This window comes from Podospora pseudoanserina (assembly GCF_035222485.1).
Source record: "Podospora pseudoanserina strain CBS 124.78 chromosome 7 map unlocalized CBS124.78p_7, whole genome shotgun sequence".
NCBI lineage: Eukaryota > Fungi > Ascomycota > Sordariomycetes > Sordariales > Podosporaceae > Podospora > Podospora pseudoanserina.
This window is the reverse complement of record NW_026946671.1, coordinates 393271-407450: the sequence shown is the minus strand read 5'-3', so window position 1 is coordinate 407450 and position 14180 is coordinate 393271. Positions and strand designations below refer to the sequence as shown.

General features: G+C 51.7%; 4 protein-coding genes across 4 annotated transcripts; 2 read left to right on the top strand and 2 right to left on the bottom strand.

Annotated features, from left to right (window-relative positions):
- The first annotated feature begins 15 nt into the window (after window positions 1-15).
- On the top strand, window positions 16-868 carry NdufA6 (ndufa6 NADH-ubiquinone oxidoreductase subunit). Its single transcript, XM_062950436.1, has 5 exons — window positions 16-147; window positions 207-268; window positions 338-484; window positions 578-688; window positions 747-868. Exons 1-5 carry the CDS (start codon window positions 105-107, stop codon window positions 756-758), a joined length of 375 nt encoding a protein of 124 aa, XP_062796444.1. The 5' UTR covers window positions 16-104; the 3' UTR covers window positions 759-868.
- On the bottom strand, window positions 747-1595 carry RPC19 (RNA polymerase subunit AC19; the record flags this gene model as incomplete). Its single annotated transcript, XM_062950435.1, has 4 exons — window positions 747-1083; window positions 1143-1219; window positions 1274-1365; window positions 1425-1595. The coding sequence occupies 4 exons, from the start codon at window positions 1593-1595 to the stop codon at window positions 956-958; spliced, it is 468 nt and encodes a 155-aa protein (XP_062796443.1). The 3' UTR covers window positions 747-955.
- A 3159-nt stretch (window positions 1596-4754) lies between these two features.
- On the top strand, window positions 4755-7509 carry QC764_708170 (uncharacterized protein; the record flags this gene model as incomplete). The annotated part of the gene is made up of 2 exons (XM_062950434.1): window positions 4755-6206; window positions 6321-7509. Exons 1-2 carry the CDS (start codon window positions 5974-5976, stop codon window positions 7507-7509), a joined length of 1422 nt encoding a protein of 473 aa, XP_062796442.1. The 5' UTR covers window positions 4755-5973.
- A 2728-nt stretch (window positions 7510-10237) lies between these two features.
- SAT4 (serine/threonine-protein kinase HAL4/sat4) lies at window positions 10238-13466 on the bottom strand. Its single transcript, XM_062950426.1, has 2 exons — window positions 11396-13466; window positions 10238-11332 (listed from the first exon to the last, which is right to left on the bottom strand). Exons 1-2 carry the CDS (start codon window positions 12746-12748, stop codon window positions 11201-11203), a joined length of 1485 nt encoding a protein of 494 aa, XP_062796441.1. The 5' UTR covers window positions 12749-13466; the 3' UTR covers window positions 10238-11200.
- Between the last annotated feature and the right edge of the window lie 714 nt (window positions 13467-14180).

The following is a 14180-nucleotide window of genomic DNA, read 5'->3' as shown; positions in this document are numbered from 1 at the left end:
CTTCCGCAGCGAGCGAGCGCTGCCGCCAATCCAAGGTGGGAGAGCAGCAACGTCAAAGAAACCCCGATTCAGAACCGTAACAAACGACGACGAACTCGGGCGCCATGGCCATCTCACCTACCCAATTCGCTGTTACCACGCGGCAATGTAAGTCTTCTACTTTCAAGATCGTTCGAGAAAAAACAGCGGACTGACAAACGGAACAGCGGCCAATTGGGCCGACGCGAGAAGCAGAGTGCTTACAGCCTATCGGGCATGGATTCGGGCGGTACGTCCAAGGCAGAGGGATGTTGTTGTAGAGCAAGGGGCAATTGCTGACTGTGGTGGACTTCTCCAGGCGCCTGAGATCCAGACCATGTACTCGATCCCCCAACCCGTCTCCGCCATCCGCACCCGCATCAGACAGGAGTTCGAGCGTCACAGATTCGTCAACAAGCTCCCTGTTGTCGATATGCTCCTTTTGCAGAACAATGCCGACTACCAAGTAAGCGGAACAATACATGGGACTTTTGGGTGAAGGGTGGAAGTGGGAGGGGCTGTGGTATGGGGGGACTACAGCTGACATTTGGTCTTGCAGGAAACCATGAACTTCTGGCGTCAAACCACACACTTGATGAACTACTTCAAGGAGGAAAACTTCAGAGGCGAGAAGATCCTACCCTCAAACTTCGTTTCCGGTTTCCTGGAGGTAAGCTTTTTTATACTCTCACACCGATACTTCCACTCATGCTCACAGTTGTATAAAGGGCCGCAACTAGAATGGGTGCCTATCACACCCTCTGTTTTTGATGTATATAAAGAGCAATGCCGCAATTCCTTAAAAAACAAGCAGCTGTTTTTGCACATCCGCCCATGATAAAGTGTCCCCTCTACCTATGCATGTCCCAGCCCAGAGCACGCCTAAAACGCCAGTAGCCTAGTTTATCCTTTGTACAGAAAATCAAGCAGAATGAAGCTATGCAGTAGCGGCCTTCTTCTTCTCAAAGTCGTCTGCCGCCGCCACAAACTTGTCAGTGACGACGTCGCAGAGCTCCTGAATGTCCCGGAGGCCCTTCTCAAGAGCTTCGATTGCGGTCGTTCCTTCTGATGATGGTATCAGCATCCTAATTCTGGAAAGAAATGCAAAACGTGATAAAACTAACCGAAAGTTTGGATTCTGACGTTCATCTTAGCTTCTGAGGGATGAGGGATGGCATAAGCACAGAATTCAACCTCGGGACTACAGTTTGTGTTAGTAGAATTTCATAAAGTCCAGCTTAGGAGCTCAACACACTTTCTCATGATGACATATCTGAGAGCATTGCCGAGTGTGTGACCCTCATTGGAAAACTCGAACGAGGCAGCAGTTTCCGTTGACCCAGGAAGCTATGATTGAAACTTATTAGTTTTAAAAGTTTTGAGCAAAACTTGAGAACTCGACATACCAGTTTCACCCTCTGAACCTCCTCCTCCTCCTCCTCCTCCTCCTCATAATCCTCCTCCTCCTCTACGTCCTCGCCCGCATCATCGACCATAGTATCATCCTTAACCTCAGGCTGGTGAGAGGTGGGCGCATCGTCCATGGCGATGTCCTCCGAGTCAGGTCTGGCAGCCATTTTGAGTTATGATGTCGATTTGCCTCTTTAGATTTGGCTTATTCGAATTCTCTGTATTGTACAAGGCTGAGGTGGAAGGTTCCGTCGTCAATATGAAAGTGAGTTCTTGATATTCGGATTCGGAAAATTTTATTGGGTGCTGGAAATTTTTGGAGAGAGCTTGTGACAGGGGCAGGAAAAGGCGTCCCCGCCACCCGTCCCCCGCCAAACTTGGAATTCACTTCTCCCCACCACACTCAAATCCAACGACACTCATTGTGATGCTCAGCCTTGTTTTGTTGGATTACAGCCTTTCGGTCTTGAAAAGTTCTCGCAATTGCTCTTTCCCGTACTTGACTATTACTTCAACTTTAATTTCGCATTTTCAACGGCTGAAATCTCGGAGGAATTTTTAACAAAATGTTCATGAGCAAGGCGATCAAACAGCCACTTCACAGTGGCGGACAATCACACCTCAAAATTCTGTGCATATGACCCAGTCTTTAACCTTTTTCGCGGAATCATTGTATCATTCGACTCGGCCATAGCACTTGGACTTACGAAGGGTTAGAAAGGGATACGCCACCTCTAGCTTGACAGCGGCTGCCCCGAACCAACAGGAAGACGACCCATTCCAACGGTATACCTTTATGCCCTCCTCATTGGGCGCTCGGAGTGAGCATCGCGTTAGCAAAGGGGGGGCTCTTCACGCATGCCACCCTCCCGAGGTTCTTCTTTGCATCCAAGTATTCCAGAATGCGGGTGGTAAGGTTGCAGTGGAAAGGCAGGAGGCGCTCGACTCGACACCTCACAGGTTGTTGGGCTCGAAAGAAAAGACACAGAAGATGGCTTCGTTGCCGAGAGGCTCGGATAGCAGCATGATCTCCTGACGAGCGAGGGCCTGCTGTGACCTACTCGTGTCTGCATCTCGGCGAGTCTCTCTGTGTGGGACAAGCTGAACGGTTTATTGGAAGGGTTTATAGTGTTCGGTTCTTCAGACGTCGTTCGTATGAGGCAGGAAGAAAACAGCCGTTCAAGGGGGTGTTGGTGAACCACCCCCATGTGACGCTGTTGTGTTTTCTTTTCCCTCGTCGACAGTGTCCCCTGGACCGGGTCGGATCGGGTCATCAGGATGTTGGGGTAGCCGAGAAGGCCGGAACAGACGATCCTAGGATTCCGGGGTTAGCACCGTCTCATGCGGCCGGCACATAGATGAAACACGGCTATCGCATGCAGCTCATCCAACACCAAACGATAGACGAGAACAACAAGAGAAGAAAAACGTCGCCACAGCGAGGTTGAGGCTTTTTTCACCAGCTTCGTATGGACAGTTCACAATCTTTCTCACCACCGCCCAATCCTCCGAGTTTGTGGTGTTTGTCTCAGGGGAGCCAACCGCCATATTCGGCAAGGCTGTTGATTGGTCAAGGTGTTGGACAAGAGGAGAAACATCTTGTGTACGGAGTACAACTTCGACCAGCGGTGGCCTATGGATTTGGGACAGACAGCCCCGTCGGCCTCCCCTATCAACGCCAAAAGAGCCTGTCAAAAGTCGATTTTATGATCGAGGTCCGAGTCCTGTCGTTTATCCCCCGCTTGTCTGTGCGGTACAGCCTTGGCGAGCACAGACTAGATAATTCCCACAGACAGGCTTTCGACGGCGGCAGTCGCACAGAAATCCCGTCGAGGTACAATTTCTCCCCAAAGGAAGACAAGGGCAGCAAACACGAACGGTAGATGGCAGCTCGCAGCGGGAGAGCGGGATGTCGCGGAGGCGACTTTAAGGAAATCTCATCGCGGCTTTGAAGGAGAGATGGTGTTGGCGGCACAGTTGTCTCGTACCTTGCACAACACAGTGTGGACGATCATGGACGAAAAAACCCACACAACCCACCCACAAGGCTCACCAACTTCAGGGGTCCCCACCAGAACGCAGATGTCGCAGCCTGGGTGGAGCGCTGGTGAGGTTCAATAGACCACCGTCTTGCTGCTGCTGTTGCAGCCGCCAAACAAATACCCAGCCAGACCCAACATCTGGTTTGTGATGGTGTCCGGAATGTGTGATGTGCTGACCTGATTTAGAAGAGTCTCAAGCACCAAGGAAACGAATGCGGTCTCATCCCTCTTTCCAACCTCTCATATTCTCACGCTAACTTTGTAGAGTTGCATCTTTTATAAGCATCACCTGGTTTAATATCTCTGAAGCAGGCGATGGGCTCTTCCGGATATCTGGCCGCCTCTGAACTGACATCCCACCATCAGTCGGCGGCCTTTGTTCCGCGCAGCAGCCATGTGGGAGAGATCCGAAGTCATCCTTTCTATGGTTCCCGGAGCGGGAGAAAGATTACGCTAGTATACCTCACTATAGCCCACGATATCACACTCTCACATACTCTGTAGAGGCCCCCTCCATCTGGACCTTGTCTCAGTTGGTTTGAAAAAAAAAAAAAAAAAAAAAAGTCTTCAGAGAGTCCTTGATTGGGAAGAGACGTGAGGCCCAATCAAAGCCCAAAGTCATGAGGCAGTTTGTCCTCTACTAGGCTGCTGCAACATGAGGGATCCTGATGAGCAGAGAGGCGATCTTTTGAAGCTATTTCTATCGTGTTTGTTGATGATCATGGACCGCACCTACAGGGCCTAGAGATGCAGCGCTACGGGGAAAAAAGACGGGAGGACGTTGCTCTCGGTTGATAAAGCTGCGCCCCTCCTTGCAGCACAGACGAGTTTCAGGCGACACTGTCATGGCTGCTGGGAAATCTGACAGGGGTCCAAAGAGGAAACAGTGGACTCCGTGTTTCTGCCAATAACGAGTGCCTCCACTTTCAATCCAAAACAACCTCAGAGCTTTTTAATGAAGAAAAACAAAACTCGTACTGTCCGAGGGACTTATTGCGGGCCCACGGGAGAGTGAACACATGAGTCAAACGTAGAAGATAGGGAAACTCCAGACGGGCCTTTTACTTTTTGACCTCTCTCTTCAGCAGGTTTTTTTTGATACGGGACAGGGCTAGTTTTTCGGGGGCACTTCCCAGTCGATCAGATTCAGACCAAGCCCCGCCCCTCGCCAACAAGGGCCTCCACTTGGTACTCCACGACGTCGAATCTCAAACACTAGAGCCACTGACGGTCATCGTCCATCAGAGCTCGCTCTGGCTGACCACCTGTGACCAAGGGAGTAGCCACAGACCTCACACACAACTTGCATCACCGTGTCTGCGTCGTCTCCTTTAATACCAGAGGCCCCCCGGTTCACGCTTATACGACTGGCAGAACTGGCCCTTTTACCTGCGTAGTGTAGCTCCGGCCATGCGAGTTGTGTTCCCCTAAAAAGAATCCCGCCGCCGTCTCACAGACAGCCCCTCATCCTTTTTCCATCCCATCATCATCCCTCCCCCCTTCCCCCGCGCCAGAAACTAGAAACAGTACCCCTCCCCCTTATTATTATTTCACACACATTCCCTCTCTCCTCTCTCTCTCTCTTTCTTCTCGTCTCCGGAACAAAATAACCCTCGATCGCACTTTGTTTTGCTCGAGTCTTTTTTCTGTTTTTTTTTCTTGTTTTTCATACTCTTGCTACCGCACTCTTGGCCTCCTCAGTTGTGGCGTGTAGGTGTAATACCATCCAAACCATCCCCGGTCACTCCGTCATCCAACACAGCACCACCGAATCCCCCGTGCCCGCTTCTCTGCGGCGCAATAATTTAGTCTTGTTGGTCATCTATATATCGGCCGACTCCCCCAAAGGAACAAGGAAGACGGGACGAAGCAAGAGATTAAGCAGGTGGAATAGTTGGAATTGGAACTGGAATTGGAATTAGAGAAGAACAGGAACGACTATCTACGTCCGGCCCGAAACAATCCAACGAATCCCAGCAAAGGTCCAATCCAGCGCAAGCGCCCGTCAAAAAGTCTTGGGTGGTGGTGTCGTCTTTCCCTTTTACGACGTGCATTGCCAAAAAAAGGAAGGTGCAGCAACTGCAGCATTTGGTTGCAGCAACACGCCGACGCACAGCACCTACCAGCACAGCACAGCACACATTGCACAGCACAGCACAAGCACAGCGCAACGCAGTCGGAGAGGGAGAAAGAAGCGCCCGGTTTTCTTCTGGCCGACACAATTAATCCAAGAAAAAGGAGACAGAGTACCGAGTATCCAATTTGTGGTCTCGACTCGACTCGACTACCAGACTCGACGCCTCTTTCCCGCTGCACTTCCTCGCTTCAACCCATTCATCCATCCACGCACTCTCGATTCGGATCGCCCTCTCTCTCTCTCTCTCACCCCCCCCCGGTTAGGCCCTGCCCCCCAATTTTCGGGGAAATCTGAGTGATCGGTTTTTCCAAACCCGCTTCCAAATCCTCGAATTGCCTGCAACGCGCCACCGCTACACAACTCATCATGAGCACCGCAGTCGCAATGGCCCCTTCACCCGCTCCTCACGACAGGCCTTCTTTTGGCAACGACATCACCACATCTCCCAGCGCCCAGAGGCCAACACAGTCGATTCCTCCTCCTCCACCCATGTCCGCAAACCCGAACGCGCCAGCGCCAGCGCCAGCACGCACTGGTAGCGGCAGCCCAAAGGGTGTAGGTGCCGCTCCCACCGCTCACAAGTCCTCTCCACCCAGCGCGTAAGTTTTGCTCTCCAACCCCCCTTTCCAGCTGCTGCGCTGCGCCCATCAGCCCTGGGTCTGTTGTTTCATTTGGGGCAACGTTACTAATCCGTCCCGTCGCACCACGCACAGATCTCGAAGCAGAGAAGGCCCCAAAATCATCGTCAAGAAGGAGCCTGGATCGCCCGATTTGCCCACAGCCCGTCACCGGCCGAGGAAGCTCGATCTCTCCAAGAACACGACAAACATTGTCTCACCCGCCACAGGACGGCCCCTGACTGCTAGAGACGGCCTGGGCATCCAGGAAGTTGGTCTGGCCTGCCTGTCACCCGGCTTCATAACCCAGGACCCAGTCATGAAGGAGCAGCTGCAGCGCAGCATGAGCGTCAGGGAACACCAGAGGCAGATTATCGAGCAGAGGTTACAGCAGCAGTCGGCCAAGGGCGACGGTCCCGCCGACAAGGACGGAGGCCAATTTACCGCAAAGACACCTGGTTTTGCCCGCAAGCGTGGGCCTCCGCCAGGTCTGAGCATCGTTGCGCCGTCGCACGAGCAGTTTGCGAACGAGCGCGTGATCCAATCCGCGCCACTGGGCCAGACCTTCACAGGGAGACACAACCCGCACCCGCTAACGCGACACATCACCAACCAGCCCTCGAACCTGGCCAGGAACTCGCACATTCACCACGTCCCAGCCCAGCAAACGAACAATCGCCTCCCGCCCATCGCCGACGTTTTTGGACAGAACCTTTCCGGACACCCAGAATCCAGCGGCCACGCGCTCTTTGCCAACCAGAACCGCGCCCCTCTTGCGTCGCCGCACCACCCGCCACCTCAGCAGCAGCAAGCGTCCACCCCAGGCCGGCCGAGGGAGTACAAGTCGGCCGAGGAAGCCCAGGTGGAACTGGCAGGCGGCAGACCGGAACTTTTACCCAAGTTAGTACACTACGCAGGCAACCAGCAGCAACCCCCAACACCACCGTCCCCGCACCCATACCCGCAGCAGCAGCAACAGCAGCAACAACACTCGCGAGACTCGAGATATGACGGGATACCGCAGTATGCTGACGCGAGCCGGAACATCAGCAGCAACAATGTCGTCCCGAGCCACGCGCCGCCCGTCAAGAGAAGCCGGGCCGAGTACGAGGACGGCAGCCCGCCGCTGGGGGGGAACGGGAGCAGACCTGCGCCGCACGCGCCGGGGTCGAGCAGGAGGACGGGGCCGTTTGAGGAGGGGAGGGACTCGCCTGACACGCAGAGGGCGAAGAGGGAAGAGTTTTTGAAGCTGTGTGAGAGAGCTTGGGATTTGTTTCACTCATGAGGCTCTGGTGGGGGAGATTTATTTTGTTGTGATGTGATTATTACTACTACTACTACTACTACTACTACTACTACTACTACTACTACTACACTACTACCTCTTTACGATTCGATATTTTTGGATTTTGATACATCTGGGCTGGTGGGGCTGGTTTTTGGGGTTTGGAGCTTGGGGTTTTTGGGGTTTATTTTCGAGGGGATGGAAGGGGAAATTTGTTTGATTATGTGGAGGAGAAAGGGGGGTGGTGGAAGAGGAGGAGGAGGAGGAAGAGGAAATAAAACAACTGGGATGGTTGGAGGGATGGAATGGATTGGTATGAAATGGGATAGGATATTTCGAGGGGGTGCTGCTGGCTGGCGTATTTTTTTGAGGGAAGGGGGGGTTATTCTGGTTTATTTATTTACCTATTGGGGTGGTTTCTCTACTATGCACGCAGACAACTGAATGTTGAGGTTCTTTCTGTTAACTTTTGTTGTGCGAAAAACGATTTCGATGTGAGGTTTGAAAATGGAATACTTTTTGTTGATATTTTAGGCAGTTGCCGGTTTTCGCTTTTGTGCTTTGCCGGTGGTCTTTACTTGAACGCGCACTGTACTTGTCAAGAAGGGATTTGCTGAGTTTGATTATATTTACTTGTCTGAGGGCATTGGACAATTGCTCTGTTCTCCCAGTGAGGAGGTTGAGGTTCAGGGGTATTAGGGGGGCTTAATAATGTTGATATGAAAGAACCTATGGGTTTTAAGGGGCTGTCTGTGTGTGTGTGTGTGTGTGTGTGTACACAGAGGAGAGATATATGTACAGTTAACACTACCTACCTGCTGCCTCGTGGAATACTGTCGACTATTCATCTAGTAAGGTATCTAATAGAAGTGAAATATTTACCGGCTGTGCTTGTCTGCTGTTGCTGTCTTTCTAGACGCTTTTGTGTATTTTGCTTGTGGTATAATCTTATCCTTGAAATATGCAAGCAAGTGTTTCTTCTCATCTTCCTCAGCGCAGGAGCATGGAGAGTTGGTCCATGGTTCGGCGGGAAGTGTATGTTGAAGAGATGCCATACTGATACACGACGATGAAGGGAGGGTGGACACGCTTGAGTAGGTACCGAGAGATGATGTTCCACGTAGTATTACGGAAGGACAAAAAAACGGATGTGAAATCGGGTCGGCTGTCTACATTAAGTACACGAGCTTGTACGACTCCCCCAAGAAAGGTTTGTGCGAGTGAGTGACGTCTTTTGGTTACGGCGGAAATGGTATAAATAGTAGAGATAGATTGGGGGGTAGGGGTGTACCGGGTGCCAGGCGGGCGGGTGGCGGCAGAGAAAGGGGTTCTAGTTTGTGAGACGTCAAGATGGTCCACAGGGTGGTGAGAAATTAGGAGGGTTGTGGATTTGATGATGCAAAAGAGATTTCAATTTCACTCTGGACTTCTTTACGACATCTATCATTCAGTCAAACATGACTGCCTAGTGAGATAGATATTCCGCGGCTGTCAAAAGGGGGATATAAGAAAGAAAGAGAGAGAGAGAAAGAGAGAGAGAGAGAGCCCTTTTGTTGTGGGCCTTCATTCATGCATTTTCTTCCGTGACACATAATCGTTCATGAGCACAGCAGCTGTTGCATTCCAAGTGATCGCATACGAGAAACTCCCAATCCCGCGGGGAGGGGCGTAACGATCGAGATGATATCATGAGATCTACGGGATATCCCGCATTTCATCATTTGGAAATGGACCATGTAGCTCAGCCCGTTAAAGCCACGCTGTTGGCTATCCAGCATCTTGCCAGAGAAACATGGGGTTGAGGCACCGTACCCCATCAAGAATGAAGACAACAGCAAGCCCTGTACTAAAGAAAGAGGAACCCTTTCCCATCTCCCCTCACTCTTACCCCTGAATGAAAAAAAGGCCTTCTAGAAGACTCTTGTCTCCTTCCATTCTTTCATCCACCCACCCGCCGATTGATGGAGATCGCACCATGAACCACACGTACCTGACCATCACCCGCCCCCTTTTGGACACCCTCACAAGGAGCCAAACCACGGACCCTTATCTCTTCACAAAACCCCCATTCAAACCCAACCCACGCGATGCCCCATGCGAGATTAAGTGTCTAACCCAAAGCAAAGGAGGAGACGAGACCCTGGGCCTTGATCCACGCGGCCTTGAAAAAAAAAAGATGCCGACATCCGATCCGATATCCCGAACCCTCCCTCTCCCTCCCCCCCAATTATCACGATCCCACAAAAACGTCAGCCAAGACATTCCATAGGGTCATTCTTCTCCTTCCCACATCCCGAAATTCAACCAACTGCGGCAGGGACGGCAGTTTTCGTTTTCGTCTTGGCTCAGGTTCTTTTGCTTTCTCTTGCAGAAGTGAGTGGGTTGGTTAGTTGCCTCAGTAATAGTTGGGCTGTTGTGGGCTGGGTTGTGGGTGTATTCATCCAGAACCTCCCCTGATCTGTGTGGGCGTCTGTACTCTTCAAGAGCGAGCTGTGTTGGTAAGTATGATGAGAAGAGTACATCAAACGTGACTGTGTATTGTATCATGTATACATTACTATACTTAAATATGTTCCTTCCCAGATAAAACGAACGCTTTGCCAACCTCTCCAGAAAAGCATAAACAACCGCCCGCCCGCCTGCCTGCCTACGCCGCGCTTGAAAACTGTAAGATAAAATGGTGGTAGTCTGTCGTGAAAAATGCAATCCCCCCCGTGTGTTGGTCTTTTCGCTGTTCAAACCCTTCTTTCTCAGCCATCCCCCACCAGCTGAAATTATCAACATCTTCAAATAGTCATCAACCATCCTCGGCTTGCCTGCCATGTCCCAGCTTCTCACATCCATCACCACCTAGCTTCTCTCCCCAAAAGTTGTAAAAGAGAAAAAGACAAAATAGCATTCACCTGCCCTTTGTGCTCCTACTCCCCTCTAACTACTCTATAAAAAAAATAGTGTAGTTCAAACCCCCCTCTGCAAACCTCTTCTTCCCTCCCCTTCCCTTACCCCACTTTTTGCCCGCAAGAGAGAACACGCGCAGACAAGAAAAAAAAAAAAAATCAGATCTGGCCAACCCAATTCCCTCTGTTCTGAACAAACGAAAGAAAGAAAAGAAAAAGAACCAGCCTCCCTAACGAAGCGAAAACTATTAGTATAGTAAGGGCTGCAAGAGAAATCAATAGTTTGCTAAAAAAAAATTGATGTAAAAGAAGTTATATCATTCGCCCGAACTCCAATGCTTTGCTCGTGAGAATCTTGACCTTGCTTGCTTGTGTGTGTGTGTGTGTGTGTATGTGTGTGTATGTGTGCTTCGCCATGTGAGAGTGTCGTCGTCATTTCGCTTCGTGAAATAGAATGAAAGGTGCCTCATGATATGTCATGAGAGGCGCGCGCTGTGGTAGTAGTAGTAGTAGTAGTAGAAAACGAAGAAGAAGAAGAAGAAGAAGAAGAAAAAGAAGAAGAAGAAGAAGAAGAAGAAAGAACTAATAGGTATTTGATATGAATCTTCTGTCGAAAAAACAACAAGTGAAGAAAAGAAGAAAAAAAAGGTCTGTGTTTTTTTTTGTTTTTTTTGTTTTTGTTTTTTTGTTTCGGTTTGTTTGCCCCGCCAGACGTGGTTCTCCCTCGGATAATGCTATTTTATACATAAACAACAACATCATTCCAATTTCGATCCAGCCTGACGGAGCTCGTGTTAAAGACCTTCTTCACCAGCCTTGCACAGTTTTATCTCACGGCCCCACTCAGATTTGAGGACTTGCGAGGCTGTGATTCTTCTAGACGGATTTGGGTCGAGGATGGAGTAAATCACATTCCTGCAGCGGGCCTAAATGGGGGATGGTGGGTTAATGCGAGTCAAAAGAGTGTAATGGTTCACAATCGCACTTACCCTGTGCAACGACTCTATCGGGCCATAGCCCGCTTCATCCCTCCGTCCTTCAAGGTACCGATCATAGAATTCATCCTCGTCCTTCTTGGCCACACGCCAGAGGTGACGACCAGTCCGCATAGCCATGTAAATGACACCGCAAGCCCAGACGTCCACAGCGCGGGCATCAAATTCCCTGTCGATGTACTCCTCTGGAGCAATGTAAGGGGCTGAGCCGCACAAGCCCGACACCATGTGCGCATCGTTCTCCCAGGCCATGCGGAAACACTCTCCGTTTCCGAAATCCGTAATTTTGAGCCCGCCGTTGGTGGTGAGAAGCAAGTTTTCTGGCTTCAGATCGCGATGGGCAACTCCCATCTCGTGCATGTATTCCACGCCACGCATCATCTGCTTGAAGAAGCAGTCCGCCTCCTGAACCTCGAGCTTGCCTGCGGCCAGGACAAGGGTGTAAAGATCACCACCGGCGCAGAACTCCATCACCTCGCAATAGTCGCCCTTTGAGTCCTTAACCAGGTCCAGCGTGTGGATGACATTAGGATGGCGGAGAGACGAAGAGATGCAGAACTCGGCCGTAAGACGTTTACTATACTTCTTTTCGGTCTCCTCCGGACGCCTGCGGAACTCCTTGACGGCGAACAGCTTCTCGCCGACACCATTCTCCATCTTCTTGTGGGAAATTCTTACGATGCCGAAAGCGCCGCGGCCCACCACCTCCTGGCACTTGCCGTACTTCTCCACCAAGCCACCGGCTCCGTTCGCCGCCTTCTTGTCCGAAGCCGAAGAGCCTCCTTCCTTTTCCCGCTTCAGATTGTCGACCCAGTTGGAGACGAGCGAAAGGTCATTCTCGGGCGCCGCATGCTGCGGTTCAGACTTCCGGCCGAGCAGCCCCTTGATCATGTCGGTTAACCTCTCCTGGCGACGCGACGACTTGAGGTGGTGCTCGTGTCCTCCGGGAGGATCTGGGAGAAGCATGAAGCGCTGCAAGTGGCCATCCTTGCCGTTTGCCAATTTGGACTTGCTCGCTGTCGCAGTGGTCGGGGCGGGCGACTTGTCTGACGCAATCGAACCCTTACGTTCTGGGGCCGAGGGCCTCGAGGGCGGCGGGGAAGTGTTGCCAGGGGTGCCGGTGCTGGGAGTGGGCTTGCCGTCGGTGGATGCGGCGCGAGAGGCAGCGTCTCTGGTCGAGAACATGCGTGTCAGACGGTCTTTTACAGACGCCTTCTCCACGGGCTTTGCGGGCTGCTCGGTCAAACCGTTCAAGTTGGGAGACCTGGGCGGGATATCGACCGACTTGATTGACGGGGCCTGGGAGGACCTCGTGGAGGGAGGCTTGGCATCGGCGGTGGTTGACATGTTTAGGTATGCGAGAAGAGCGCTGGGCTTCTTGGACGGTGCTGTAGGAGAATATTGATGGCGGGTGCCGCAGTGCTGGAGCGGGCAAAGAGGTAAGCGAGTCGGGTGGTTTCAGTCACTGCGCTTATGCAAGAGCAAAGGCAGGGCAGCAGTGATGGTAGTGGCGGCGAACGCGCCTTGTGGTCTTGGTGGGCAGAGCCCAGGGCTATCCTGTTATAACGACCAAAACTGCCAAGGTTTTTTGTTGTTGTCGCTGCTGAGTTCTGTCGGGGACAGACGGGGAAAAGTCTGTGGGAGTAAGAGGTAGGGGGAAGAAGCAGCGCGAGCCGAAAATCAAGAAGTCGTTGATGTGGAGTGCTGCAAAAGTGGAGCTCGGGAGGCGAGTGAATCGCTGAAATGGGAATTGCTCCTGGGGCTTTTGATATGATAGGGTGGCTCTTCCAAGATATTAGTAGTGGCCGAGGAGCAGGGTTCCGGATGATGACTTCTTGGTCAGGAGGATTGAATCGGACATGGTGAATCGGTCAAGTAATGGCTGAGGAGAGCTTGAAGAAGTGACACAGAGAGCCAGTTTCGGTTTGTTATTGGTTATGTAAGAGGGTTGAGGGCGAGGGTAAAATTTGTGTAGTGACTGGTTCGTGCTGTTGCTTTCCCCTCCGGTTTGGGGCTTGAAGTAAAGGTAGGTAACGGTAAAGGTAAAGGTAAAGGTTCAGGTAAAAAGAGCTCGCCGGGTTGGACAGAGCGGGGGCAAAAATGCCGTCGGCTGATGGGGGTATGGAGGAGTCTTTGACAGACCGGACTGGCTGGCTGGCCCTCTCACTCTTCGCCAGTCTCTTCCTTGGATGACCGAGGTAGAAGATCTATGGGCGCGAGACGCAGGCCTGAGGACAGGCAACGACCGGCCGTTGGTGAGAAGGAGATGGAAGGGCCAAACCAACACGGCCTGCTTGCTGATCGAAGCTCGCAGCCTTATAGTTCCGAGACGTCAGCAAGCTGCAATCTTCTTTCTGCACGGCAAGCTGCAACCCCTCTCTCGTCACCGCGTACGGGCGGTGAGTCTGATCAGTCCAGTGAAAGGGGAAAAGGAAACAGGTCCGCTTTAGGACAGCCTTCTCCTCCCAACAGCCAAACATGTACTCTTGTACCGTATGGCAACAAATTACCAGGGGGACGTGAATAAGGGACGGACGGAACACCCTCGTGGGATGGGGTAGAGTGGTACGTACCACAACCTATCGTGCATGTATGGAGGTACTTGTGCGCAGTACCTGTGAGAAACAAGGAAGTGACTCTAAGGTGGCGGGAAACCTCAAAAAAAAACCAACCACAACTTCTTTTCGTGAATTCCACGTTATGTAATAAGCCCTACGATATCCGAATGGAGGCTCAAACTTCTGTCCCTTCTTTGTCTGAAAGCAGCCAGGGGAGCCAA

Bases quoted from the DNA above. Each gene is read 5' to 3' on its own strand.
- NdufA6 (XM_062950436.1), top strand. From the start codon at position 105: ATGGCCATCTCACCTACCCAATTCGCTGTTACCACGCGGCAAT. The intron at 148-206 runs GTAAGTCTTCTA...CAAACGGAACAG, and splicing joins CGCTGTTACCACGCGGCAAT to CGGCCAATTGGGCCGACGCG. The intron at 485-577 runs GTAAGCGGAACA...TTGGTCTTGCAG, and splicing joins AGAACAATGCCGACTACCAA to GAAACCATGAACTTCTGGCG.
- SAT4 (XM_062950426.1), bottom strand. From the start codon at position 12,748: ATGTCAACCACCGCCGATGCCAAGCCTCCCTCCACGAGGTCCTCCCAG. The intron at 11,333-11,395 runs GTAAGTGCGATT...TCCCCCATTTAG, and splicing joins CGATAGAGTCGTTGCACAGG to GCCCGCTGCAGGAATGTGAT.